The sequence below is a fragment of the Berghia stephanieae genome, chromosome 12 (genome assembly GCF_034508935.2).
Source record: "Berghia stephanieae isolate SIO BIC M18660-M18661 chromosome 12, UCSD_Bste_1.3, whole genome shotgun sequence".
Classification (NCBI taxonomy): Eukaryota; Metazoa; Mollusca; class Gastropoda; order Nudibranchia; family Aeolidiidae; genus Berghia; species Berghia stephanieae.
In genome coordinates, this window is record NC_088371.1 from 23,691,410 (window position 1) to 23,717,414 (window position 26,005).

The 26,005-nt window shown below is 36.3% G+C and overlaps 2 protein-coding genes across 4 annotated transcripts in view; both read left to right on the forward strand.

Moving 5' to 3' along the window:
• The first annotated feature begins 1,191 nt into the window (after positions 1-1,191).
• Positions 1,192-26,005, forward strand: part of LOC144957831 (uncharacterized) — a 42,850-nt gene continuing 18,036 nt past the window's right edge. The window contains exon 1 of one of the 2 annotated variants that reach the window (XM_078889288.1): positions 1,192-1,347. The gene's annotated coding sequence lies outside the window, so the exon portion shown is untranslated. The remainder of the gene's footprint in view (positions 1,348-26,005) is intronic. The other variant, XM_078889289.1, reaches the window with a different exon arrangement.
• On the forward strand, positions 9,273-22,369 carry LOC144957832 (uncharacterized). Of its 2 annotated transcripts, none has more exons than XM_078889291.1 (3): positions 9,273-9,291; positions 18,153-18,219; positions 19,990-22,369. In XM_078889291.1, exon 3 carries the CDS (start codon positions 19,998-20,000, stop codon positions 20,385-20,387), a length of 390 nt encoding a protein of 129 aa, XP_078745417.1. In that variant the 5' UTR covers positions 9,273-9,291; positions 18,153-18,219; positions 19,990-19,997; the 3' UTR covers positions 20,388-22,369. The 2 variants fall into 2 exon arrangements, with proteins under 2 accessions (XP_078745417.1, XP_078745416.1); XM_078889290.1 differs by lacking the exon at positions 9,273-9,291 and adding an exon at positions 13,847-13,971.

The following is a 26,005-nucleotide window of genomic DNA, read 5'->3' on the forward strand; positions in this document are numbered from 1 at the left end:
AGGAATTTTAAAGAGAGAGGTGTGCGCGTGAGTATATGTGTGTCTGGGGGAGGTGATAGAGAGAGAGAGGGGGTGAGATGGGATGTTATAAACACACACACACATATTTATATATATATATATATATATATATATATATATATATATATATATATAATATATATATATATATATATATATATATTATATATAATATATATATATATATATATGTTGTGTGTGTGTGCGTGCGTGGGTGAAAGAGGGAGGGAGAAAGAGAGAGAGAGAGAGAGAGAGAGAGAGAGAGAGAGAGAGAGAGAGAGAGAGAGAGAGAAATAGTGAGAGAATGTGTGAGATAAAGACGCGGGAGAGATATGTTTGTGTGTGTGTGTGTGTGTGTGTGTGTGTGTGTGTTTTGTGCGAACGTGCGTGGCAGATAGATAGATAGTTTTTACCCTGCTGATTCGGTGATTTTAACCAGCTGTGGTAACAATATTACAGGCAAAGTAAGAGTCGAGAGGTGACATTGCTAATAATATATATATACATATATATATATATATATATATATATATATATATATATATATATATATATATATATATTTATATCGAGAGAGAGAGAGAGAGAGAGAGAGAGAGAGAGAGAGAGAGAGAGAGAGAGAGAGAGAGGGCGCGGGGGGGGGGGGGTGTATCATCATTCTATTTATACTTCTGTTCACGTCATTCTTCATCAATCAACATTCATCATCATCATTATTATTATATCTATTCATTATCTCATATCCATCATCATCATCATCATCATCATCATCATCATCATCATTATTATATTATTATATTTTATTATTATTATTATTATTATTATTATTATTTATATTATTATTATTATTATTATTATTATTTATTTATTATATTATGATTATTATTATTATTATTGTCATTATTGTTATTAGTGGCCAGAAATGGTGAATATATCACTTTGTACGCATACTGACGATTCTCTAACTTGAAAATGAGGTCCTCAACAAAAACTTGTGTTATCTCTTTTTCGAACATCCTTGTTTTGCTTTCGCCTACTTTTCGCTGACAACGTTGACGATCTGCCATGGGTAACGCCCATTTTCTGTTACCGGCGTGTGAAGCATGTGACCTGGGCTTTTTATATTTCACACGAGAAGAAGAGTTCTTTTTACTTACGGAACAAATCAATTGCCGAATTCTCATTGGATGAAAATTAAGTGACTAAACCACTCCTCTATTTCCTGTTGAAGATCGCGCATCCATCTTGGAAGCCGTCGACGAAATCACAAGATTATCTCGTCTCCAGGAAGACTGTTCTGTGCTGAGCACCTTGTCAAAACTACCGGTATGTTTCTTTGTTATACAGTCAACTATCATTTTATATCTGTTTCTGTTTTATCATTGATTTCACATTTTTATTAACGTTGTTGGTTCCTTTTCAACTTTAACCCACACAGTTGGGAGTTTTCTCCTTCACACTTCACTTTCACGCCCAACTGCCTTGGTCCCGTTTTCCCTTTTCAAGTCACTGGCTAGGGGCATCTCCGTATTTTGAAATGACGTTTGTTCTATTGAATTTATACACGAGTTAATGCGATTTTTATTTCAGGTAATTTTGAATTATTAAAGTTCATTTATTTCGTTGGACGTATCTTCGATTTAACTTTCAAAAGTATCGGACTTTGTCAAAAGCCGGAAGCTTGACGGAAACAAGGAAGTGACTCAACTGATGGTGTCCTCTTACTTAGTTGATGGGACACTTTTGCTTTAGTCACTCGCTACCGTTCGATATGATAATTTCGTAAACATGCATAACAAAAATCTCTACATTAGCAGAATAGAGGTAGAGTCTGAGTCTTAACCGAGACGTAGCGTTGGGTATCATGAGAAATAAAGCCAAGGCCAAAGCAGGAGCTGGACTTTTTTTCTTTTTTTTTTTTTGTTAATCTGGATGAATGATTTTTAATTATATTTTTTTTGTTTGGAGAGGGAGGTTCCCCTATGGCTCCGACCCTCTTTAACTAAAAGAGTAAGATTGAACCAGTTTTCTTTGTCCGCATCAGCATTGTTATTTTACAGTGACATTACAGTAGTGTAGTTTGATATTTTTTTCAAAAATAAAGTTGAATAATTAGGCACTTTGATAACTCCAGTCCAGTGGCCGCCGATAGGCTCACTGTAAGGTGAAACTCGTTTTTTGGAACTTTATTTTTGACCCTTTACTGTTTTGGTCACCATGGCGTTATTTGTGAACCTATGTGACTAACTTTGGCATCATTATAAAGGGCACAAAACAAGCTTTCTAACGGTGTATTTAATTATTAATTCCTGATTGTATTTCTCAGAAAGCTTATGTAATAAAAATTTATAAATTTTTGAATTATAAGAACTTTTTAAATTATGGATACATTTTAATTATACTTCATACATCGATAGACAATTAATTGAAGAATATCTCGGCCAAATTTCATTAAAATTGATACACTCGCTCATTATTTTATTTTTTCCGCCATCAACCCACTTTTTAGGACAAAAAACCTCATATTTTCCCCCTTTTCATTTATCCTTAATTTTTTCCATTCTTTCCATCCATAAAAATGATTTATATGAAAATAAAGCTTATTTTCTGACCATTAAAATGATACCTAACACTTGCCAATTATTTTTTAATTGAAACAAAATTACTGAAAACAATAAGTGGGCCTTGTTGACTGTAAAACTCAAAATTTCCCGATCGCCGCGAGATGCTGGTTTTGAGGCAGCAGTGAGATCACAGATTCTCTCTGTAAAATTGACAAGAAATTTCAATAGAAAAATATAAATAACTCTGGAACCGTAGGTCGTAGAGAAACAAATAAGGTATCAAATTTTATGTTTTTTCAAGTCCCATCCCCCTGACTGAGTCAAATCAAGATATTTTGAGTTTGAAAATTTTATCAAAGTGCCTAGAATAATTATTTTTTACATAGACAGATATACATTTAAACAGCACCATTCAATATATCTTACTTTTAGATCTAGGGTAAACGGTTCCAAAGTTATGAGGATATTACTACTCAAAATTTACTATTGCTAAAAAGTTCAAAATCTGTGACTGGGAATTCTCCCACTGGACAGCCTCTCGTTAAGCTGACTATTGATTGAATTGGGACTTTAGCATGGAGAGAAGAGGGTTGGTCATTGGCGGCCAAAATTAAACATACTGCGCTGCTTCAATCTTGACTTGATGAAATTTGGCTTAGACATAGATAATTGAATTATCTAGATGCCTGTTTTTTTTACTTTTTTTTTTTTTGCTCTATCAATTTTGAAAAGATTTACCAAATTTTTTACAATGATGTCATGTTTATCATGTTATATGTGCCCACGTTGATTTCAATAACTTTAAAGTAAAGCTTAGGTAATCTCTGCTCTTTAAAATGAATCCAGTGGACTTCAGACACTAAAAATAATGCGATAGTGATTGTGTGAAATTTTAGTTCCGGGAGATTTTTTTTCTCCTTGTGAATCCCCTCTGTTATTGTTGTATTTTGTTGTAAATTATATTTCAATGATTTGTCAGCATTTAAATTTCAGTCTATTCCTCTTAGTTGGATCTTATGCTTGTGTCTGTATTAGACTTTTAGGTGAACTCAAAGCTAAGTACTCTGATTGTGTGCTCTTGGAATCTACTTCTGTTCCCCATTTAAATCATCCTTCTTTGTCTTTCTTTTTCTTATCTGTTTTTAATTGTATATCTAGAATTGTTTGACTATTCCATTTTCTTCCTTTTAACTGGTGCTGAAATATCACAGGTGCCGAATACCTCTTTGAGTCAAGCAAATCTCTTATGTTTAATTTTATTCATTACGGTTTGTCTTATATTTTATGGGGATTTACCTCGGAAGATTGTCCTTCTGTTTGATTTTGAAAAGTTGACGGGTCTAAAGCGATTTGTTACAGGTCTATATTATGTTCTATTTTTGACGATTGTTTTTTTCTTTTGTTTTATCCATAAATGACAAGTTCATATTTTTCATATTGGTAGGGATTGAAACTATCCTTATGACTGGTGGTAAGTGATGTTACTGCTGCTACTGCTTTCACACAGTGACATCTACTCTCTCTCTCTCTCTCTTCCATGAGTCATTGTTTTGCCAGTTTAGCTTATATAATTATAAGCAAACATTTTTTTTACTTTAAACTATTCAGCACTTTTGAGTTGTTTATTGGGTTTTGTGCTCATGCATACCAAGGATCGTCAAGATTGAACTTAGGATGATTTTTAAACATGTACTGTTTCTTTCCAATTTGAGGTGGCAAAATATTGCTCCTACTACTATCTTCCTAGACGGGGTTTTGTTTTGCTCTATGCTGAAACCTTTTAAGTTTTCACCTGGAAAGCACTAAGTATCTCGGGATAAATCTCACCGTTTTCACAAAGAGGTTTTGACTTTATTTGACCCCAAATACCCTTAACTATTACTGCTATTGCTGATATAACAGTTTATTATTTAGCTTTAGGTTATAGGTTTCAGTTACTGACAAGTTTGAAATTGTTTGTCACAGTCTATCAACACTTTTAGGTTGTTCCAAGTGTGGTGGAAGCAGACCTTTAAATATTCCGTCTTAAAATCTGTTTTTTTTTTTTTTTTTGGGGGGGGGGGGGGGGGTTAACGTCTTTTAAAAAACGTCCATATAATTTATAAATACTAAAAATTTGCGAGACTTTTTAAAACGCTGTGTCGGAAACACACGACTGTGCCTTGCTCTTTGCCGATATCTAAACAATTATTTATTTTAGCATAGAAACTAGACTAGAGAGTGTAGCCTCTATGTTGACGTACCCTCATCCACTCAACTGCTCAATGTACCACTCGCCTTTCTCAGTCCTAAATCCAATTGCCTCGGTTCCGTATCTGGATGGAATAAAAGATCCTTATAACCGTACACTACGAGTCGACAAAGATTCATCTGTGTAGATTAGAGCTATAAACGATTACTTTCAGTATCACAATCTCGTCTCTTGTTTTTATTTCATTTTCTCGATTCATCACTATCTCGTGTCTTTTTTTTTTTTAAATTCCTGTAACGTTTATTGACATTTGTGAATTTTCTGCATTTACTACTTCGGTAAAATGTCTGGATGTGATTTAAATTTTTGAATAGCAGCAAACCTGAGTACTTGGAGTTTACTGCGCAAGGTGTCAGGGCCTGCTTGAAATTTCGTTGATAGTGCTTCAGATTTAAAAGTTAAAAAGATGTATGGGATAGTAGGTGTCACCTCTTATATAATTGTACTTCTGATATTATTGATAACATACAGTTGAGTAAAATATTCTTCTTGTTGTGTCTGACATGGCGATATTGTCCTACATGTAATGATATGCGTGGTCTTTGACATTTATGATCTGTTGCAGAATTTTTGGAGAAAACTGATCGCTTTGCTGACATGGGATAAGATAGCCCAAGTTTATATTCGAGACATAGTGTCCTTGAATTATGTCTGCCACCAGAATTGCAATGAAAATGCCTTCATTATTATTAGAATTCAGGCTCTTTCTTTGTGTCGTTCTTCTATGAGTTTGGAAAATGGACTTGCAGTTTAGGAAACAACCATGCCCTCTGGGGAATAGTGAGCAATTGCAGTGATTTCTAATCTGGGCATACTACACTGGTTCGGTTGGTGTATGTTTAAATGGTACATTCCAACTGTTTTGCACGCTTGATCCGACTTAGACATGTGTGCAATCTTGAATGTTATTGAGTACTGTGTCCTATTCACCCGTTCGACAGTCCAAGCACATTAACAAAGAGCGGAGAGGGATCTGCTTCAATCATTTGGTTGTTTGTAAACAACCAGCTATATTTGTCTGATACTGATAGAGATTTTTTTTTTATCTACTGGTTATTGTGGTAGTTTTGCTTTTTTTAAGGGGTTGGGGGGGGGGGGGGGTGTCCACCATACCTTTGTTGAAAGAAGAGATAAAGATGTTCTAATGACAATCATAGATTCTTGTATTAGGGATTTGTTTTTTCACTGTGTCTTTGTTCTTTTCCTTACATGAGGCTACATGGTTATTACGGACTCTATGATGAGTAGTATCATGTGGGATGTACCGCTATACCTGACCTATTTGGCAACAGCTTGTCATCACCTCCACTTTCCTTATTTTCTTTAATAATGATTATGAACTATTTGGCTTCTCATTCGATCTATCAGTCCAAACATATCAGTTTTGACTAACAAGACTTTTTCATTGATGTTCTTTGCTGATTGGTTCAGATTGTCATTTGTATACTGACCTTTGATCGACCTATTCAGTTTTTTATCTTTTGCTATGTTCAGTCATGATGGATTTTTAAATATTTTTTTTCTTAATCAGCTTCCCCAATGTATGTATTTATCTGTTAAATTTGTTCTTTTATCAGCCTCTCGATTTGATGTCCTGATAACGGTTGTTGCCGTGCGATGAGGTATAGATAACAGTGAGGTGTGCAGTTTTGGCCTCAGTCCCGGTTATTCGCCTTTAGCAATTCAATTAAAAATTTTGTCATCTGTCCAATATTATTTTCAGGGGTGATGTTTTGTGATTTGTATTTTGGGGGAGGTTCTGTCTCACTTCATAACATTGATCTATACAACAAAGGTTCTCAACAATTTGTTTTTTTGGTTTTTTTTTCACAAAGTTGACTATCATATAAATCATCTATGTCACGATGTTTGTGAATGCTAAAGTTGTGTCAGTGTGATAAGTTTCTTCTTTCTTTTTTTTTATACTGGTGACACTCTAATGAGCTTGGTATATCATTACAACCACTGGTAGTGTTCAATATGATAAGATGTTCAGTGTGAGTCTGTTTGTCTTCTATACATCTATTGTTGACTGGTCCAGTCTGTTCTGTTACCGGCCTTATAATCTATAATGTTCCAATAAGATTTAGTCAATGGTCACGTCCACTAATACTGTTATCGTAAGTGACTGTTTTGTTCACCTTCTGTGTCTCTTGTTTTCCAAGTTGCTTTGAAAATGGGTTGCTTGGTTTTGTCTTCTCCCTTGTCGGAGTCCTTAGCTGAGAGGGAGGCAGTTGAATGTTTAGCGTTAGTTTTGGGAGATGATTTTTTTCCTTTCTTGTAAATCATCTGTGCAGTTATGTTTTCTGTTTTGGATATATTCTGTAAACATTTGAGTGGGTTCCTGTCATACTTTTTCTTCTGTGTCTTTACTAGAAAGTCTGAAAAGTTTAAATATCCCATTTTCTTCCTTTCTACTGGTGCTGGCATGACCTAAATGTGTCCCGTGAACACTGTAGAACCCTAAAAAAACAAAACCCATGCACATAAATTAAAGCAGTCTTATTCTACATGATACACCTTAAAAAGAAATGTTTTGAGTAATAAGCAGTTTTCCCAAATGAATTTTTTTTTTTCATTATTCATTTATTTATGTGTTGTTTTGACTGTGGGCAAGGGTATGATGGCTGTATGAATTGTGAGTTAAGCGTGACTTTGTGTGATGTATGGTCCCTAATGAAAGTCACATTAATGTCCGGGGTGATTTTAAAATCATCTTACTGCGTGTAACAGTATTGGTGCTGTGCGTTTAGGTAAAATACCTATCTATCCGCCAAACAAAGCCTGTTTTTAAATTTCATTTTATTGCCACTTTAGTGGCGGTCTCTAAATTAATAACAGTGGGCTTGGTGGGGTCAACCTTGATTCTATAAATATCCCTGAAGTGGAGTGAAAAACATAGCCTCCCTACTCTTCATTATGTCGGGTGATGTGTTTGTAGTGTTAATCAGTTTTCAGCGTGTTATGAAACTTTATTAACCACAACGGTCAACATCTGGTCAATTGTTAGGCAAGGCGCCCCTACTTTGTGTATTGCTACTCCTGATCTGTGTCCGTCGCCATACATTCCACTTGCAACTTTTTCTCGGGGACCGTCCCGGATTTTATGGGTGCTAGAAAAGATGATTGAGATGAAGTTTCGTGTGGCTTATCTTTCTTAATCGTCTTCACCTGGTCCATTTTTTAAAATAAATTCTATGAATGATTTTCTCACAACTTTCTGGGCTGGCGTTTACCGATCTTATTATTTAATTAATTTATTTTCTCCATTGGTAATGTCGTTGTTTGTAGAGTATTTGTCCGCTAAGTGTAATTGGATTTTTTATGCCTTTATAACTCGCTAGGGGAATGCTTTGTAATGTGCACAGCAACCCAGTGATCGCTGTCATTATTGATTTTTTATGTACACATGCTTGTCAGCTACATGTGTCAGCTGTGTCTTCTTAACTCCATTGACTGCTATCAATGAATTTGAATTGAAGCCTAGTTTGATTGCTTTCGTGTATTTATGTATTTGTATAGGCTAATTATTTCCCGAAAATGACATTTATGTGGTAGTAGGGGTGCTCTAACAAAATAAATTTCCGTTATATAAGGGGTTCTCAGAGGCCGTTTTTTTTCTGTTTTATATATGTAGGTTAGCAGCTATTTTGTATTTGTTTTCTGTATCTCTCTCTCTCTCTCTCTCTCTCTCTCTCTCTCTCTCTCTCTCTCTCTCTCTCTCTCTCTCTCTCTCTCTCTCTCTCTCTCGTCGTCTTCTCCTTTTCTTTTCTCCGCTCCACCCCCTCCCCTTTATTGAATTTATTGTTCTGTTAATTAAGCTTAGAGATGCGGGAGTTATAATATCGTCAGACCTTTAGTTTCAACGAGTGCAACGTTTTCCGACTTAGTAGTAGCTGCCAGGGTGCCATCCCCGTCTGGCGGTTTGGGATTGCTTTGAATAAAGACGTTTGTAAAAGATTGTGGACAGACTATTATCACTTTTTATTATATGGAGCGTTTATCGTTGTGGTGTGATTGTTCATGACTGAACGCTTTCTGTGCTGATATGATATGGTTATCTATCTCCGATGAATTGGGTCATGGTTGTCCCGTGTCTTATATTATACACGTCCTTCGTTTGTGTATGAGTCATTTTACTGTGCTTTTGGATTGCCTTGTTCATTCTTATTCTTATTCATATTATACAGGACAGTGATTCGTTTCTTAGGCCTGTCGTGATATTCATAAACAGCGCTGTTTACCCTGCCTATTCACTCTCTCTCTCTCTCTCTCTCTCACACACACACACACACACATTGTGTGTTCGTCTTATAGATTCTTTTTTTTATTTTTTTTTAAACTTTAGCTGGCTGTGAAAATTTGATATGACATTGAAAAATTAGCTCCGGATTGTGGCCTGTGGTCTAAGTGATGTGCTAGGGTAACCAGGTCATTGACATATTATCTCTTTAAGTAAGTACTGAGAGGATGGGGGAGAAAGTAAGGAGAGAGAATACCTCGAGTATTGTGGCAGACAGAGAACCCAAAAGTAATCAAACTATATTGCGTCTTGCGATTTTATATAGTATGACCTTGGGGTTTGACGACGCGTGCCAAGTCATTTATTTATATTCGTTTTTTAATTATTTTTTTTTTGGGGGGGGGGGGGGGAGGGGGGCAGTAGTTCGCGATATTTGTTTTACATTCATTAGCAAGTTAACGATAACGTCCCCCGAGCCTGTACGGTCCGACCAACGAAGAGGAAGAAAACTAGGAACTGTCCTCAGACCTGGCCGCACGACGCCTGGTACGTTGCAATCGTTAACTTTCTATCGGCGGTAGAGCTTGACCCGATACTAAGTATTCCATATGATATCTCTGTTCATATTAAAAAAATTTCTAACCGTCACTTGTGGCTGATGTATAGATCTTAAGCAGCCACAAGTGTTTGTCGTCATGAGTAGGTGTGATGATATAAGACTACGGTTTCGGGTTTTGTTTCGCACTTGTGCTGTGTGCAGCATGCAAATTAGCTGCAACGTGTACCAAGCAGGGCACGTGACACATAGACACACACCAAATCTTGTTCATCTTTTGAATGTGTCGGTAAAGTGAATATCGTCTGTGATTGAATTGGTTTTTAACGTAATTCTATATTTTGCTAACTGGCATTTGAAGGTGTTCTCCTATATCGGACACGCTATTTGCTTTCCCTCATAGAATTTCATGACACCCGTCAATAAGAAACGTATAATATGCATGTGTTCTGTCGTTTTCTATCCTGCCTTTTAACTAACTGTAAACACATTGTATATCGGGTGTGGCCGTTAATTTTATTCGTCAACTTATCTCAGCCGAAGTCATTCTGTTTCGCGTTTCGATATCATTGACGGATCGTAGCTTGGTATTTTTATATTTTGTATTTCGTGTATTTCAGTCATTGAGAAGTGGGTAAGAGAGTGGATTGGATTGTTGGCATCTTGGCATTCACGTCACCTTCTGGAAGTTAAAATAAAGTGGGTTGATTGGGTCATTATTCTCTTCTCTATGCACACTTTTGTTTTTCAATCAGTAGCATTGTCATTGTATGAAAGGAGTCGCGAGGCGTCTTCCTTCGTTGCTTATCTATCCGACTTTATTTTATGTTTGTTCTGCTATTGACCCGATCCGAGTTACGGTGACTCTGGGCCCGACCGATCTGGTTGTTGGCCGCATTACGGGATTTGTCCATCTCACCCCTTCCTTCCCTGACAGTCCCGGCTAAACTCGAAATTATGTCCGAACTAATTAGATATATGGGTTATCGTTGTCTGTTTCTGCTCTTTAGTAAGATTTTCCACAATTGTGTAGGTTGAGCATAGTCCTCTGTTTTTCCCCACCAGTTTTCTTACAGTATGTCTAAATCACTGCTCTACCGAATTTCAGCGCGTCTCAGATCCCTTCAATTTGGTTTGAAAATCTTCCCGATCGTTTGGAGACTTGTCATTTTACGTTTACTATGCCGATGCAAGTCCGCCTAGTGCATCTTTATAGATAGTATGCACTTGGCTAAGAAGTTCACAACATTGCCACCCGGGAGTAAAACTGGCCAACACACAAAACTGTGTGTAACCTTGACAGTTTATGGTCTGGTTAATAAAGTTTAGTGAAATTTTTTTTTGCCATTCACGTTTATGAGTAATTTTCATTAAACTGTATTAACCAGACTATAAACGATCAAGGTTACACATAGTTTGTGTGTTTGTTCGTTATGTTTCCAAAATGTGAGTTTCTAGCCAAGCTCACGCTATCTATAGTAGCGAAGGCATGGACACGTCGTTGCATCATGTCGTATCGCACCATCTCAGTCTTGATACTGTTTTCTCACCTGGTTAATCTCGTTTGACTCTATATTATTATTTCTATCGTTTGACTCTATATTATTATTTCTATGAAGCGTGACCAGTGTCATCTGTATACTACAGTAAGCGATGAGCGTGATCCCCCCCCCCCCCCCTCTCTCTCTCTCTCTCTCTCTCTCTCTCTCTCTCTCTCTCTCTCTCTCTCTCTCTCTCTCTCTCTCTCTCTCTCCGTCTTCTACCTGCATTAAGACATACATTTACAAGTTGGCGTAATATTATTATCATTACCTTTCATACCTGTCTCTACCCGCCCATGCCGAACTGGCACGATGTGGTAACCCCACACCACACTGACTGTCACAGTGTCAGCAATATTGAATGTCGCCATTGCATACAGTATACAGACACGGCTATCATGCCGAACACATACACACACACACACACGAGTGGGAAGGGTTTGGGGTTGGCGATTTCTATGATTAAGGGTGTTTGCTCTCGGCATAGCGCCGTATATCTTCCGTTTCGATGGCCTTGCTTTGATGTTCTAAAGTAAGAAGATAGGGATTTGTCCTACCATGGGCTTTTAACAATGCACATATAATAAAAAAAGTTTAAAACGTCTCATCGGAAGAGTAGTTACGTTGGTTTCAATCGTGTAGCAGCACACACAGAAAATTCATCTGCGGCAGAACACGATCTTGTTTTACATCTTATTATGATGGTAATAACTGTGGAGTCGATCACTGTTTTGCATAATCATAATTTAAATTATGCTAATTCTGTTGTGCTCTAGACAAACGCGTTTTAAACATTTTTCTGTTTGTTTGTTTATTTTTTTTTATTTTTTTTTTTGTTTTGCTTTTTTTGTTTGTTTTTTCACTTTCCTCTCCAAATAGTATATAATAGACAAATATTATTTATTTTAATATCGGCCAGAAATCTCATCCTTCAAATTTCAGTCGCTTGAAATGACCTTTATCTTGTCAAAAACTCTTAAACCTGGGATGGGGGTCATTTTAAGCTATCGAATTTTGAGAGGCGAGATTATTTTTTTTTTAACCTGTTTAGTTTAGTTTTTTTTTTTTTTTTTTTTAAAGAATGGGGAAGAATTTTACAATACGTTAGGGCTTGTTCACGATTGTAACTAGTCGGTCGCTATCATCGGAGGTATGATATCTTTGTCTGTCTGATGATAGCGACTGCTTTTATTGTTCTTGTCGAAAGTTGTGGGGTGGGTTTGTGTGTATACATACGTACTTAGAACCGCCGCCCGCAGTCTCGGGTCTGTTGTATACGTTGAAGGTATGCCCTGCATGTACAATTTGTGTCCTATAGGCTTGTGTCTACTATTCGTTATATTTTATTGTTCTTGTAAATATTATCTCCTTTTTATTCTCTTCCCTGCGTTGTACGCTCCGCCGCTGATGATTTGACTTGACTAATTTGTGGTGATTCTGGTACGGTTATACAGTTTACTTTTGATGTTTTTTTTTTTGTGGTTTTTTTTTCTCTGTTGTTCTTTTATCCCGTCATATTGTCATTATAGGTGTAAACGTATTTCACACGAGTGTGACTTTGGAAACACGGATTGACTTAGTGATTGGAATCTATAATTTTTTTTATTTTTAAGACTGCTCTTCCTACTATAGATACTGAGCGCATGGCTTAGAAGTTCACAGCATTGCCTCACTTAACTCTATTAACCAGTCTATAAACGTTCAAGGCTACTCATAGTTTTGTATGTTGGTCCGTTGTATTTCCGGATGGCAATGTTGGGAGCTTCTTAGCCAAACGCATACTATCTATAGTCTGAATAATGCAGCTAAGTGAAAATTACTCATAAACGTGAATGTCAAAAAACAATAACAAAGACCTGAGTGACGTCAACTTCGTTCTATCTATGAATTTGTTATGATAGTACTCATAATTTATCCCGCGACGGGCCCATTTACGATACCCGCAATCCGCAAACTTGCTCGAGTAGACACCCTAATTCTACTATAAGGGTGAACGTTACCTCGACCCACCAGGGGTACCGCCGATTGTTTTCGTTTCTACCATGGAAAACCTCGTTATCTACATACAATTTGGTGTTCGGCGACTCGCGCATTCCATTCGTAGTAAACCAAGTGCTCCACAGACTAGGAGCCCCTCTCTCTAGTCTGTGATGTGCTCTGCCGCTTTCTTACTTTGTTCGGGACATTGACGGGACCTGTACACATCTTATCCGGGCCGTCAAAAGGGTGAGTATTGTTTGAAAACTATTATTTTGTTTCAGTACATTTTTTAGTTGTGTGGAAGATGTCATGATCTTTGCTTTGTTTTGGAACCCTTTTTAAATCGATATCAGAGCCTCTGTTTCCAAAGAAAGTAATAAAGAAAAGAAGAAGAAAAAAGAACACTTAAAGCAGTGATGTATAGTATGCTCTGTGTTGATTGGAGAGAAAAAAGAAAACAACAAACAAAATATACGCAGCTGTTTATCTCTTCTTTGATTAGAAAAGTTTTTATTTTGTAACCCACCAGTAAGCTAATTGAATTAATCATCCAGTACGTTTATTACTACGATTGTGTACAAAACAAATAGACACGTAAAGAGTCTTTCTGTTAGAATTGACCAGTGCATCCTTTTAAGATGCATTCTAAATATATTATATATTTTGTTCTCTTTTCAAGTACAACACAACTACGTTCTGATAGTTCACACAAGTACCGGGACGGTGAACAAGGACTCCTGACAATGAAGCCCATGGGTTTTAGCACATCATTGTGGCAGGTTTACAATACGTCCCGTTGGAGACTAATATGACGGGTACTTATTTTGGGATCCTACTTTTTTTCTTTCTTTTTTTTTTTCTCCTCCAGTTATTTAACATGCTTTCCTTTTTGCCTCGTGTAGACTAATCCTCTGGAATTATTTTATGTACATGCATATTTTGTATTAATAGTAAAGCTATAGCCGCTTGTTTCAATATTGATATTGCCATCGAGCTTTGCACGTAGTTTGAAATGCTTTCGTTTTATTTTCTTGCATTCTTTTGTTTTCTTTCTATACTCTTTGTTTGCTAGTTTGAATATTTGCTATTTGTCTTTTTTCTTTTTCTTTTTTCTTTTCTTTTTTTTTTTTTTTTTTTCTCGGCATAACCATTATTCGTATCGGAAGGAGAGAAAACAAGAAACTCGTTTAAAGAAATTGTCAGTGACGATATGTATATGTGTAGGGACGCAGCCCATCTCCTGATTGTGGAGGGGAGAACAAGTATAGATAGTATGCGCTTGGCTAAGAAGTTCACAACATTGCCATCCAGAAGTATAACGGACCCACGACACACAAAACTATGTGTAACCATGAACTTTTATAGTCTGGTTAATACAGTTTAGTGAGAAGTACTCATAAGCGTGGATGGCAAAAAAACAATAACAAAGGCCTGAGTGGCATCATCTTCGTTTATTCCATACATAAAGTAGACAGCGGATACTTAACTTGTTGCAGTGCTATTTTCCTAGACCAGTGGAAGACAGGTGCCAAAATGCCGCATTTTACTCGATTGCTTTTTATCTTTCCACGTTTCTCGATTGTTTTCTTTTACCTTACACTGTTTCATAGTAAACCCATATTGACTATTTTGCATGTTTTTTTTCCCATTAAAATTTTCACTAACAGGCCTGTCTTTGATTGGGCGTCATCTAAACACCTTTCTTCTCCTCTCACCTCTTGTCCCGTTCAGCGCTATTTTAATTGGATCCTTACCTTTACACGAATTTGGGCAGGTCATTTGCCGACAGTAGGGCAGTCAAAAGTGATTTTTAAAAACGGGCACATACAAGACCCCTCCCCTTCCCTTTTGAGAATTTTTGCCTGGATGAGGAACCTTTTTATATAATGGATCGATAGGTTGAAGGACGAGTTTTCTGGCCAAAATATTAACCAAGTTTTCAAGAGTACAGTTGTGCTGTTAATAATTCGTCAGGCCATACGGCACTGTTCTGTCGTATTCTGAATTTTAAAAATAGAAGAAAAGAGAAGCGCAGAGTTTTAAAGTTCGGGCTGCTACAAACCTCTCTGTCGTCTCTCCTCTTTCATGTGATTATTGCATCACTTTCGTGCATTTCTCCATTATCTAATTTTCACATTGATATGACTATTCATGCACGGTGAAATGTTTCCACCTTCCTATTGCATTCTCTATTTGCCTAACCATCGTATTTATCCATTTATGTATTTTAACCGATATTTGCTATTGTTATTTGTTTGTTTTTGTTGCTTTTTCATTATTATTTTTTTCATCATATCCCGCCCTCTTTTTAAACAATAATAAATTACATATAATCAATTTAACTTTCTGTGAAATTTGCTTGCAATAACTAGCTTATTATGTGAGAATCGATAACCAATTTTAATCCTGGATTGGTTGGCTTTGTTCGTAATTAGTTTCCACCACATTAACCTCCTTTTGGTGAACTGGCCCCAGAGCCTGTTGTTTATTTATATTTTCTTTTCTCATAACATTGCAATGGTATTGGTTTATCTGACAATCTGCCGATCCCTTCCCCCATAACATAAAAAAAAAAGCTCACAGCATTCGTCGGTCGGAAATAACGTCGCAACACACAGGGCAGTGCAGTACATTCAATTTGACTCGTTGCACGGTATGTGGCCTCATTGTCTTCGTCCAACCATTGCACAAGCCTTACTGATTGCTGTTCTATATAGTTAATGATAATGATGGAATTTATATGAGAGAGAGAGAGAGAGAGAGAGAGAGAGAGACTCAATTCCTGTCCAATGTATCCATCTTTATCCATAGTATTATTGGTGCTCCGTTAATCTTGTTAGTTGATCACGCTTCTTTTTTACTTTTCGACTGACTGTTGCGGTGGGATAATGATTATTGAAATGAAAATGACGATAGAATGACTCACCGCTGACCTGATTTTTATCGCTTATCGCTCATCGCTGATGAATCTATTATATTATTATTCTCTGTACCAACCACATCTGTCGTTGCTACTGGGTGGGGATCCTGGCCTCCCATAGTGGGCAGGGAGGTACATGCTGTGTCTTCTATCCCCCCGTACCCGTTTTCCAATTGTTTCCTGTCGTTGTTTTGGAATGAGATTACTTAGTTTTGTCCTGATCCTTGCCGGAGTTCCTTGGCTGGGAGGGAAACAGTCGAATGTATAGTTATAGTTTTGGGAGATGATATTTTTTCCCTTGTAAATCATCTCTCTGTTATGCATTGTATTGTGTTTTCTTTATATTATATATGATTTGTAAAACATTTGAGTGTATTCCTCTTAGTGGGGGCCTGTGCTTGTGTCTGGATGAGAAGTTAGGTGATCTCAAACTAAGTACACTGATAGTGTACTCTTGGAATCTACATCTGTTCCCTATTTGAACCAATTCCCCTTTGTCTGCCTTATTCTTGGATGCTTTAATTGTAATTCTAGAACTTTTTACTATCCCATTTTCTACCTTTTTACTGGCGCTGATATAACCTTAATGTGTTGCAAGCGCCGTAAAACCCTTAAAAACAAAACAAAACTGTCGTTGCTATGTAAGCTGGCGCTTTATAATCGATAGTCCTGTACACAATCTCTCTCTCTCTCTCTCTCTCTCTCTCTCTCTCTCTCTCTCTCTCTCTCTCTCTCTCTCTCTCTCTCTCTCTCTCTCTCTCTCTCTCTCTTCCCCTTTTTTAAAAAACAATATTATTTATATATATATATATATATATAATTTGATATGACTGCTTTTATTTCTGTGTATTGGAGCTAACGAGACTTCTTTTCCAAAATGTTATGCTTTGCTCGTCTTTATTTGTAGAATTTTTCCTGGCTGTTTTTTTGGGGTTTTTTTTTTTTTTTTTGTGTTGCTTTTGTTTTTTTATTTTTACCCCTTTGTTTTCATGGTTGATTTAGTAATAATATATGTGCACAAGTTGGATAATATGAACCATTTAAATCAGGGGAAATAATCACATATTTTGGTGCAGTTCTTTTAAGTAATATATTTTTTTTAAATATTTAAAAGTTGAGCTTTTATATAGTGCAATATCCGCGAATTGTGCTCAAAGCGCTTTACAATGGGTCCCTGACCAACAGTAACACGTACCATGTAGTACGAGACATGATGCCTGACAGACAACGCTGTTAATGGTCATGTCCTCATTTTACACCTGAATACGGTGAGAGAATGTGAATAGTCTTTTCCAAGGACTCAACTATATGCTGGGCGAGGCTCAAACCCAGGACCTTTTGATCCGAAATCGAGTGTCATATCACTAGATCACATAGCCACTCAGGGGTCTCGATAGATCCTGATACCCAGCAGTGATTGGGTTGCTGATCTGTTGAGCCCGGTGGAAAGTACATACTTTGCAATAGACTAGACTTGTGTCCTGTCCAAAGGATAGCAAGAAACTGCTACTGTCAGCTTCATGCTATACTATATAGATCCATGGGCCTAATGGCTCTAACAGGCTTTATTTTTAAAAGTGTGTGAGAAAGGTACTTATGTTTTTTGAGAGTGTGCCAAGAATGTCGTTTTTGTGATGGTCGCCTCAAAAAAGACTCCAATGCTAAGTTATACCTAGAGAATGAAAGATTCGATTTCATCGCTTTCCATGGCTTAGATTATGAAAATTAAACCAAAAATTGATGATCTTGCGTCAACATTGTAGTAAGGTATAGCTTTTTTTAAAATGTCAGGACAAGTTGATAGTCTGTTCACATGTTTTTGAATATTTAGGAAATTGTCTGCTAATCTATTGGAGCTAGGTTGCCAGTTTATGGTTTATTTGACATTATTCAACTGATAGAAAATCAAGAGTACAGGTTTTTAACTTAGTTTGTTTAGAATCTCGTATTAATAGAAGTGTTGAGAGTTGGTTCCTTGAAATTGTAGTGCAGTCTTGCCCCCCTCTGCAGATTTTACTTCTGATGCCCATCAATCATATGTTTTAATAGATTTTACATTTATTTTGTCTTTTTCAGTTGGTAGATCATCATTTTGGATCACTTGTTGGGTCATTTCCACCACTTTTAGTAACTAAACAATCAGGTATGTATTCTAATTTCAAGCCAAGCTAGTGTCATCTGACGGTCAGACTTTTATAAATTAACGTTGTATTTTGGACATTTGACATTTTGGAACAAGTTAACCATGCTGCTGTCTGTGGCCTTGGAGAGTGCACATTGGCAAAGTTCAAGTCGGAGTTCAAGGATTCTTTATTATTACCCCTCAAGTGCTTTACTAGTGGTCCCTAGCCAACAGCAATGCTTAACATGTAGAACGAGATATGATGCCAATTGGGTGATATTAAAAAAAAAAAATTTTCAACTGAAACAATGCTGTCAACTGCTAAGTACTCGTGTCACAGTACTTTGAGTAAAGGACCTTTTCAAGGACTTAACTATGTCCTGCTCAGAGCAGGAATTTGAACTCTGGACCTTTCGGTGTAAAGGCATGTGTCGTTACCACCACACCAAATAACCAGACTTTAGTAATAGTCATACTGAATGTAGAGTAGTCCTTCAGAGTCATTGGGCCCGTGGAGACGAAGTTTATCCTGGTTTCTGTAGTTTGAAATGAACAATAGCAAGTGCTTGCTACCCTCCTGTTAGGACGCTCTGTCGCTTTGCGTGTGAAGCTGTCAGGAACCCTTTACTGGTTAGCTAGGATGGCTAATTTTTTGCTATTACGTTATTATAAAGTCAGGTTCTCCCCAAAAGGAAAGGGCTTTCATAATCATTCATATTCCTCTCTGTGAAGTGGCAATGTTCAGTACTGTCAACTGGGGTAACTTTGCTTCTATGATTTTGGAGCATTTTAGGTCATCTCAGCTTTGTAGTCGTTATGCCCCTTTGCAGATTTTATAAATATTCATTTGAGTTAAAAGGTGATAAAATTAACCTTAATTTAGAAATGTTTTGCACGTTACTCGTGCCTGTAAATAATAGTTTAATGATTTTTAGATATGCCAGTGATTCTGTGTTGCTGGCAAAAGTTTGACATTGGCTGTGCGGAAAATAATCTACTCTCCCAACTGCCTTTTTTATTACAAGAATAGATAAGGGGAATAATTTCCATGAATCAGTTTAAGGTCACGAATACCATTTTTTTTTCATATTGATGGGACTTTTGGAATGAGTGGTATTGGTGTCCATGTCTTTTTGTGCACATTATTTTGACAGTTCTGGATGGGCTATTTTGTCTTCCCATGGTGGGCAGGGAGACACTTACTATTATTACTCCTATATGTCTGTTTTCCAACTTGCTCTCAGTCTCGGAGTGAGATTACTTTCTTACTTATTTTTCTTCCTTTTTACTGGCGCTGATATAACCTAAATGTGTTGCAAGTCAAGCGCTGTAAAACCCTTAAAAGCATTTTTAAAAACTTTGCCTTTTCTTGAATGCTTTCATTGTAATTCTATTACTTTTCCATTTTCTTCCTTTTTTACTGGCGTTGATATGACCTTATTGTGTTGCAAGCGCCTTAAAGCCCTTTAAAACGACAAACAAACAGAAACAGTCAAATGTATTGTTGTGGTTTGGGGAGATGTTATTTTTCTCCTTGTAAATCATCTCTCTGTTATATACTGTTATATGTATTTTCTTGTTTTTAATATCAATATCATGATTTATTAACAGTTGAGTGTTTCACTGTGAGGATTAATGAGGTGGTCTCAAACATGACAATGTCAAATGTGATTTCGATGATAAATCTTGAATCCGGGGGGGGGGGGGGGGGGGGGGGTTTAAATGAGAATGTATAAATGAATATAGATAATTATTTTTTTTCCCCTTTCTTCTCTGGTCTCCAACCAATAGCAGTCACCATGGGTTGGCAAGAATATGTCGAAAACATGAAGCTCAAGGGTGCCAACCAAAGCGGCGTCTACACAAAACAAGGTGCTGCATGCGCCCAGTCCCCAGATTTCAACATGCCCCACACGGAAATCCTGGCCCTCAAGCAAGTCTTGGATGGTGGTAGCCCGAATGATATTAAAATTAACCACAACCCCTGCACCTTGATTAATGTGGACACAGACGGCGGCTTCCTCCAGGTCAAGACCAAACAAAAAGTTTTAAATGATAGTAAAGTGTTTTATCAAGTTGCAACGACCAATACATTAATTATTGTTTGTGGTAAGACGGGGGCTGGGGAACGTGATGCTTGTAGCATTGCTCACTCCATTTGTTCGCATCTAAAGGACTCAAATTATTAGACCAGATCAGTTTTTCTTTTGTAAGCTATGATCAGAGAGCTTCTCTCCCATTTTCTACTGCTGTTGTTTCTTCATCTTCTTCTCCCCCCTCCTACTCAACTGTCTACCGATTGTCATATTTATCTCTCTTGATTACTGCGTTTATTCATTTGAAATGAGTTGCGTTTTGGTTTCAGACTCTGAAAGTAATTTTCACCTTACTTTATATAACTGTTGCCTTACTCGTAAAGTCCTTATAAAAACACATTTCTTTAGGATAGCTTTCAGTTCTTCAACTGTTTTATCTGATCAGAAATTTGATTTGTAATGGTTTGTTTTTTAAAATTCTATTTCTTTTCTATGGGAATTTTTAAGTTACCTTGAATTATTTTATCATATGATTTATTATCATTGTTACTGTTGTTTTTGTTATTATTGTTATTTTTATTATTATTATTATTTTTGTTTTTATTATTGTTATTATTATTACTATTACTATTATTATTATTATTATCAATTCCTTTTTTTTATAATGCAAGGATAGGCGATATAATTCCATTTCTCTTTGTGGAGTGTGAAATTGTTAAGAAACAAAAATTTGTGATGCTTTACTGAGGTTGAAAAGGCCTGGAAGTCATGTTGCTTTAGAATCATTTGTCGTATGACGGATACAATGGGGGGCTACATCAGATGGACAGGAAATTTTGTTGTCTATGCATATTTTGGTACTGTTCACTTCTTGTCAACTGTGCAATGTGGGGATTCGAAGAAATTTATTTGTCATTTATCTATAGTTTTGGTTTTTGTGTGCAGATTAAAAAATTTTGCAGACTCTTTGCCGTTGTTTGAAGCCTGAATTTCTTTGTGTGGTTATTTCTTCAATCACATGCAATCTCTTAATACTCAGGGTTCAGAAAAATAAAATCATATATTTTGATAGATTTTTTATTTTTTTTATTTATTTATTTATTTTTTTTGTAAATGGAATCTGTTTCAAAGTTTGAGTGATTGCTAGTTCAAAATTTCCATTTTCTTCGTCTCCAGTATAATTTTTTATTTTGCCCAGATTATGCATTCCTTCAATGTTTAAGTTCTGTAGACCTAAGGCATGGACCTTTTTATCATTTTAGGCTTGACTGGTCTCGGAAACCATTTTCTCGGGTGACATTTTGTTTACTTCAGGTTATTTTGATTCTGTTATTGATTTGAGAGAAGACAAACTTTTTTCTCCTGTTCTAAATGAAAGCCAATTCATGTCATGCAATTTGTCGGAGGGAGCTTTACCTTGCCTGTTGTTCAGTTGTGTTAAGGTTCTATCTAATTCGACCGATTATTTATTTTCGTTTTGCACCAGGAATTGTTCTCGTTTGTTCCTTATTGTTTGTCTTTACTTTATTTTTCCACAATTTCTATGTCATAGCATAGAAATTGCTGCTGATTTCTGTTTATCAACTTGTCTTGTTATTTAGTCATATGTACACCATATTATACCCCTCCCTCCACCCTCCTTATACAATTTGTCTTCCCTATTTGATAGTAAATAAAACCTGGGATGATTTTTTTGTTTGTTTTTCCACACTATGTACTCAGTGATATACATTAGTAACATGCAGTGGATGGAACCATGTTCACTTTATTTTTATATTTTTTTTTTTTCCTGGGTGCTGAAAGGATTCAGTGTTTCAAGCGCTGTAAACCTCCCCAAAGATAGACAAAAACATTAATAATCTTGTATTTAGTTTTAACGTTCCAGAGACATGTTTGTTTCAGTCGATGATGATAACGGTACAGAACAAAAGTCATCAATTAATCTGTCCATTGATTGGTTCATTCCTTCGTAATGACTACTGTTTTTTATTGAAAGGTAAAGGAAAATAAAACAGAAATATGTAATCCCCTTTTACCGTTGCTTTTCTGTGAGATTTGTATGTAATAACTCGCTTCACTTCTTATTGGAGATAATGCATCTTGTTTAATTGAATAAAATACTTAGTTAAAATTTTGATGAACTGTTTGTGTTCTTTCAATTCTCTTCATTTAAAACTAGATGTGGGTTTGTAGAAATGGAAGACTATTACATACTTTGCTTCTGATAAATTTGGGACTTGGGTGAGCACTGTAGTTTGCTTCTGGAATCCAATTTGGTACCCAATTGAACTTGTCCCTTTATCTAGCTGCTGGACTGGGTGGGTCCTGTGACCTCATGATGGTCACTTGCCGTGTCTTCTATCCCCTTATACATAATGTGAGCCATTCTCAAAAGGTAGGATTTTGATGAGGTGCGGTGCCTTTTAAAATGAATAAAACAAAGCATCCTGCTTGAGTAGGAACGTGTCAAACCGGAAGGATATGAATTAGATATATTGTAGAGACAATTTCAGTTATATTGAAGTGATGGTCAAGTCATTAATAAAAATATCCCATTTTTCTCTGAGAAAAATGTTGCAGCAGACATCTATTCATTTCAATAGGAATTAAATCTAGGAAGACCAACTTGAAATAGGATTTGGCTACCATCATTAAATAAACTTTAAAAAAATGGCTTTCAAACACAAGAAAAACTTTCTCTTTAAATACGTGACTGATCTTGATTTCTAGTCGAAGTTGGCGTTGGGTGATGTCAGTGTCATCAGAACGTTTAAACTTAGCCTCTATTATTACTAAAATGTCCGCCCAGTTAGTTCTGCTTATTGACAGTGTTATTTATAATGTTAATGAGAAAGGATATCTGATACCGATATGGAAAAGAGATTAGAAAATTCTTAGCGACTTTCAGAGATTAATGTATATATCCGTGATAAGACAATTGCGTCAAAGATAAATTATTAGAAATTGGTCAACAAAGCTTGTTTCTGTTTGATATGTGACCTAGATCCTTGTTCCTAATACCAGCAATCTTCTCGAACATGAACTCTCCTTGACTGAAACGGGTCAGAGTAGGAACAGGATATGGATAGTCCTGTCATTGTCCTGGATGATGTCGAAGGATGATTCAACATCCTCTAAAATCTAACTTAAATTTAGCCATCAGCGAATAAAAACACAAGAATGTTTGTGTTTTATTGTTTCTTTGTCTATGAAAAAGAAAATATGGCTAAATGTTTATTTTAAACAGATCTTTGTGAGTGCAAAATTTAGCTACGTTGGCACTAAGACTAAGATTTGAAATCCTATTATTTTTTGTTTGTTTTGTTTTTGGGTGTTTAAAATCATTTAGATTAAAATTAAATGATGCCATAATTATCTTCTTCAACATTGTGTTTTTAATTCAGCTGTTTGATAGCATCAAATAACTAGCAATGACAGCGACGAAAATCCCAATGTCTTCATAATGGCATCGGCATCATCCTGCTTTATTGACTTCTGTCTTTTAGGTAAAGGGCCACGAGACGAAACCACCCCCCCCCCCCCCCCCCCCCCCCCCTGTACACTTTGTACACCTATTTTGTCTGTAAGAGTGACATCTCAACCACCACCAAAAAAAGGTATAAGCCAAAAATCGATACTCTTTTGGGAGTTATGGCCCCTGAAATGTCACTCGGTGCAAAAAAATCACAAGTGTCCTGTTTGTCTTTAACACTTCATATCTCAAAAAGTATAAGTAATAGACATGTACAATTGGTATCAAAATAAAGCTAATTGAATGTACTTTTGAAAAATATAACAGTATGCTCATTAGCCATATTTCATAACCTTGAAAATTGATGATAAAAGCGGAAAATAGCTAATTTTGACAATTTTTAATAGATTTTCTCAGTCCACAAGAAGGCAAAAGGGTCCAGAAGTGGGGTTTTTTTTTGGAAATTATGTTGACTGCAGCATTTTAGCCAACCAGTCTGAAAAATAACCCCAAAAGTATATTTTAGGTGATTTGTGCCATTTATTATTAAAATTTGGTAATTCTAGTATTCACGGATGATAGAATTCTGGCCTCGGTAACCTCCACCTATCTCTCCATGGACACTTTGTCTGCCTATATATTCTGAAAGAGCAGTATCTTGACCACCACCAAAAAAACTTATAGCCCAATATTGATACTCTTTCAGAAGTTATGCTGATTTGAAAACAAAGGTTGCGGCCCTTAGCAAAAATAGGGGTAGGGTTGCTTTGAACAACTGTGTGAATACTATTCATGTGATATGCATTATTTTTGCATTAAATGTAAGGGAAATGATTGCTGTAACTAGGTGCATTGTTTAGAAAGATCAGATTAAAACAATTTTGCCAGAAAATTCATTTTTCACCCTTTCAGAAATAAAAACGCATCTAATAATAGACTAAATAATAGACTCTTGCGACAACTATAAACCTTTAATCTATTATGGGCTCTTTATGAGCCTTAAGTTTTTAAAACTTTAGTATTGTGAACAACACCAAAATAAAATTAGAGGCTAAAACCGATACTCATTGGGGAGTTATTGCAATTTCAGAATTTTGGTTAAGTCCCTTTGATAAATTAGGGGTGAGGTTGGTAAAAATAAAATGGCTGCTCTGTGAATCCCATTTATCAAAAATGCATAATTTTAGCATGAAATATAAGATAATTCATTGTTCTAATTTAGCAAATAGTTTAAAAGAATCAGATTCATACATTTTGTGATAAGGGAGCGTTCACATATTATGTCAACACTTTGGGGGGGGGGGGGGGGGGGGGGGTCTGCCAAATGTTGACAAGTGTTGACATGGGAGAGGGGGGGGGGGGGGTGTTCATACCCAAGATTATGTCATCAAAAATTTGGTTATACAAATAGAATAAAAACACACCCAAGAAAAACACTGTAAAAGTTGAAGCGGATTAGTAACATATATATGTTATTATTCGGATAGGACATCAGTCTTCACAAATTACTTTTTACCAGATCAGGTGATCCACCTACACCTATTCACTGCTGGGTGGACAGGGGGCCCCCGAAAAAAAATGTGGCTGCGATGGGAATCAACTTGAGTTGTCAGGTCTTCAGCCACGCTCTAACAACTGAACTACCCTAAACATGTCTACATCTTCAAAATGGACTTTTTTTTTTTGTTAACATCGTGTAATGCTGGCTACCAGTATTGAACAGAGACAAAGAGGTATATATCAAATTTCACACCTTTTGGCACTCAGTTGTTTTTACCTCTTTTCCTCTGTTCAATAGCCACCATCACAGGACTTACACGAAAAATAGTCCATTTTGATGATGTCATCATATGGGGGGGGGGGGGGGGGTCTAAAAATGCCAATTTTTTGTTGACATAATATGTGAACGCTCCCTAAAAGTGCATTTTAAAAGTGAAACTGTATCAATATGGTAACAGATTTTAAGAAGATAATCGCTAGAATTCTTACACAAAGATTAAATAAGGACATTAGGTCTGCAAGATCAGGCATCTTTAAGTCTTTGAACACTAGTTTCTTTCTTCTCAATAAGGTACAGTCTATAACATTACCTTTAGATTGTGTACTCTGTGTCCGAATCACTATCTTCTGCACTGTCAGAATCACTGATATCCTCACTGTCCCAATCACGGTCTTCTTCCCTGTCATCACCTTGTCCATCAGATAAACTGTCATTTTCTTCTTCATTATTGATATCACTAGGGACTATATCTGATAATTCATCTGGCAGGAAAGAACCACTGTGCCACTTGATATCTAG

What these genes read in the sequence shown, in the direction of transcription:
- LOC144957832 (XM_078889291.1), top strand. Translation starts at nt 19,998, where the DNA reads ATGGGTTGGCAAGAATATGTCGAAAACATGAAGCTCAAGGGTGCCAAC.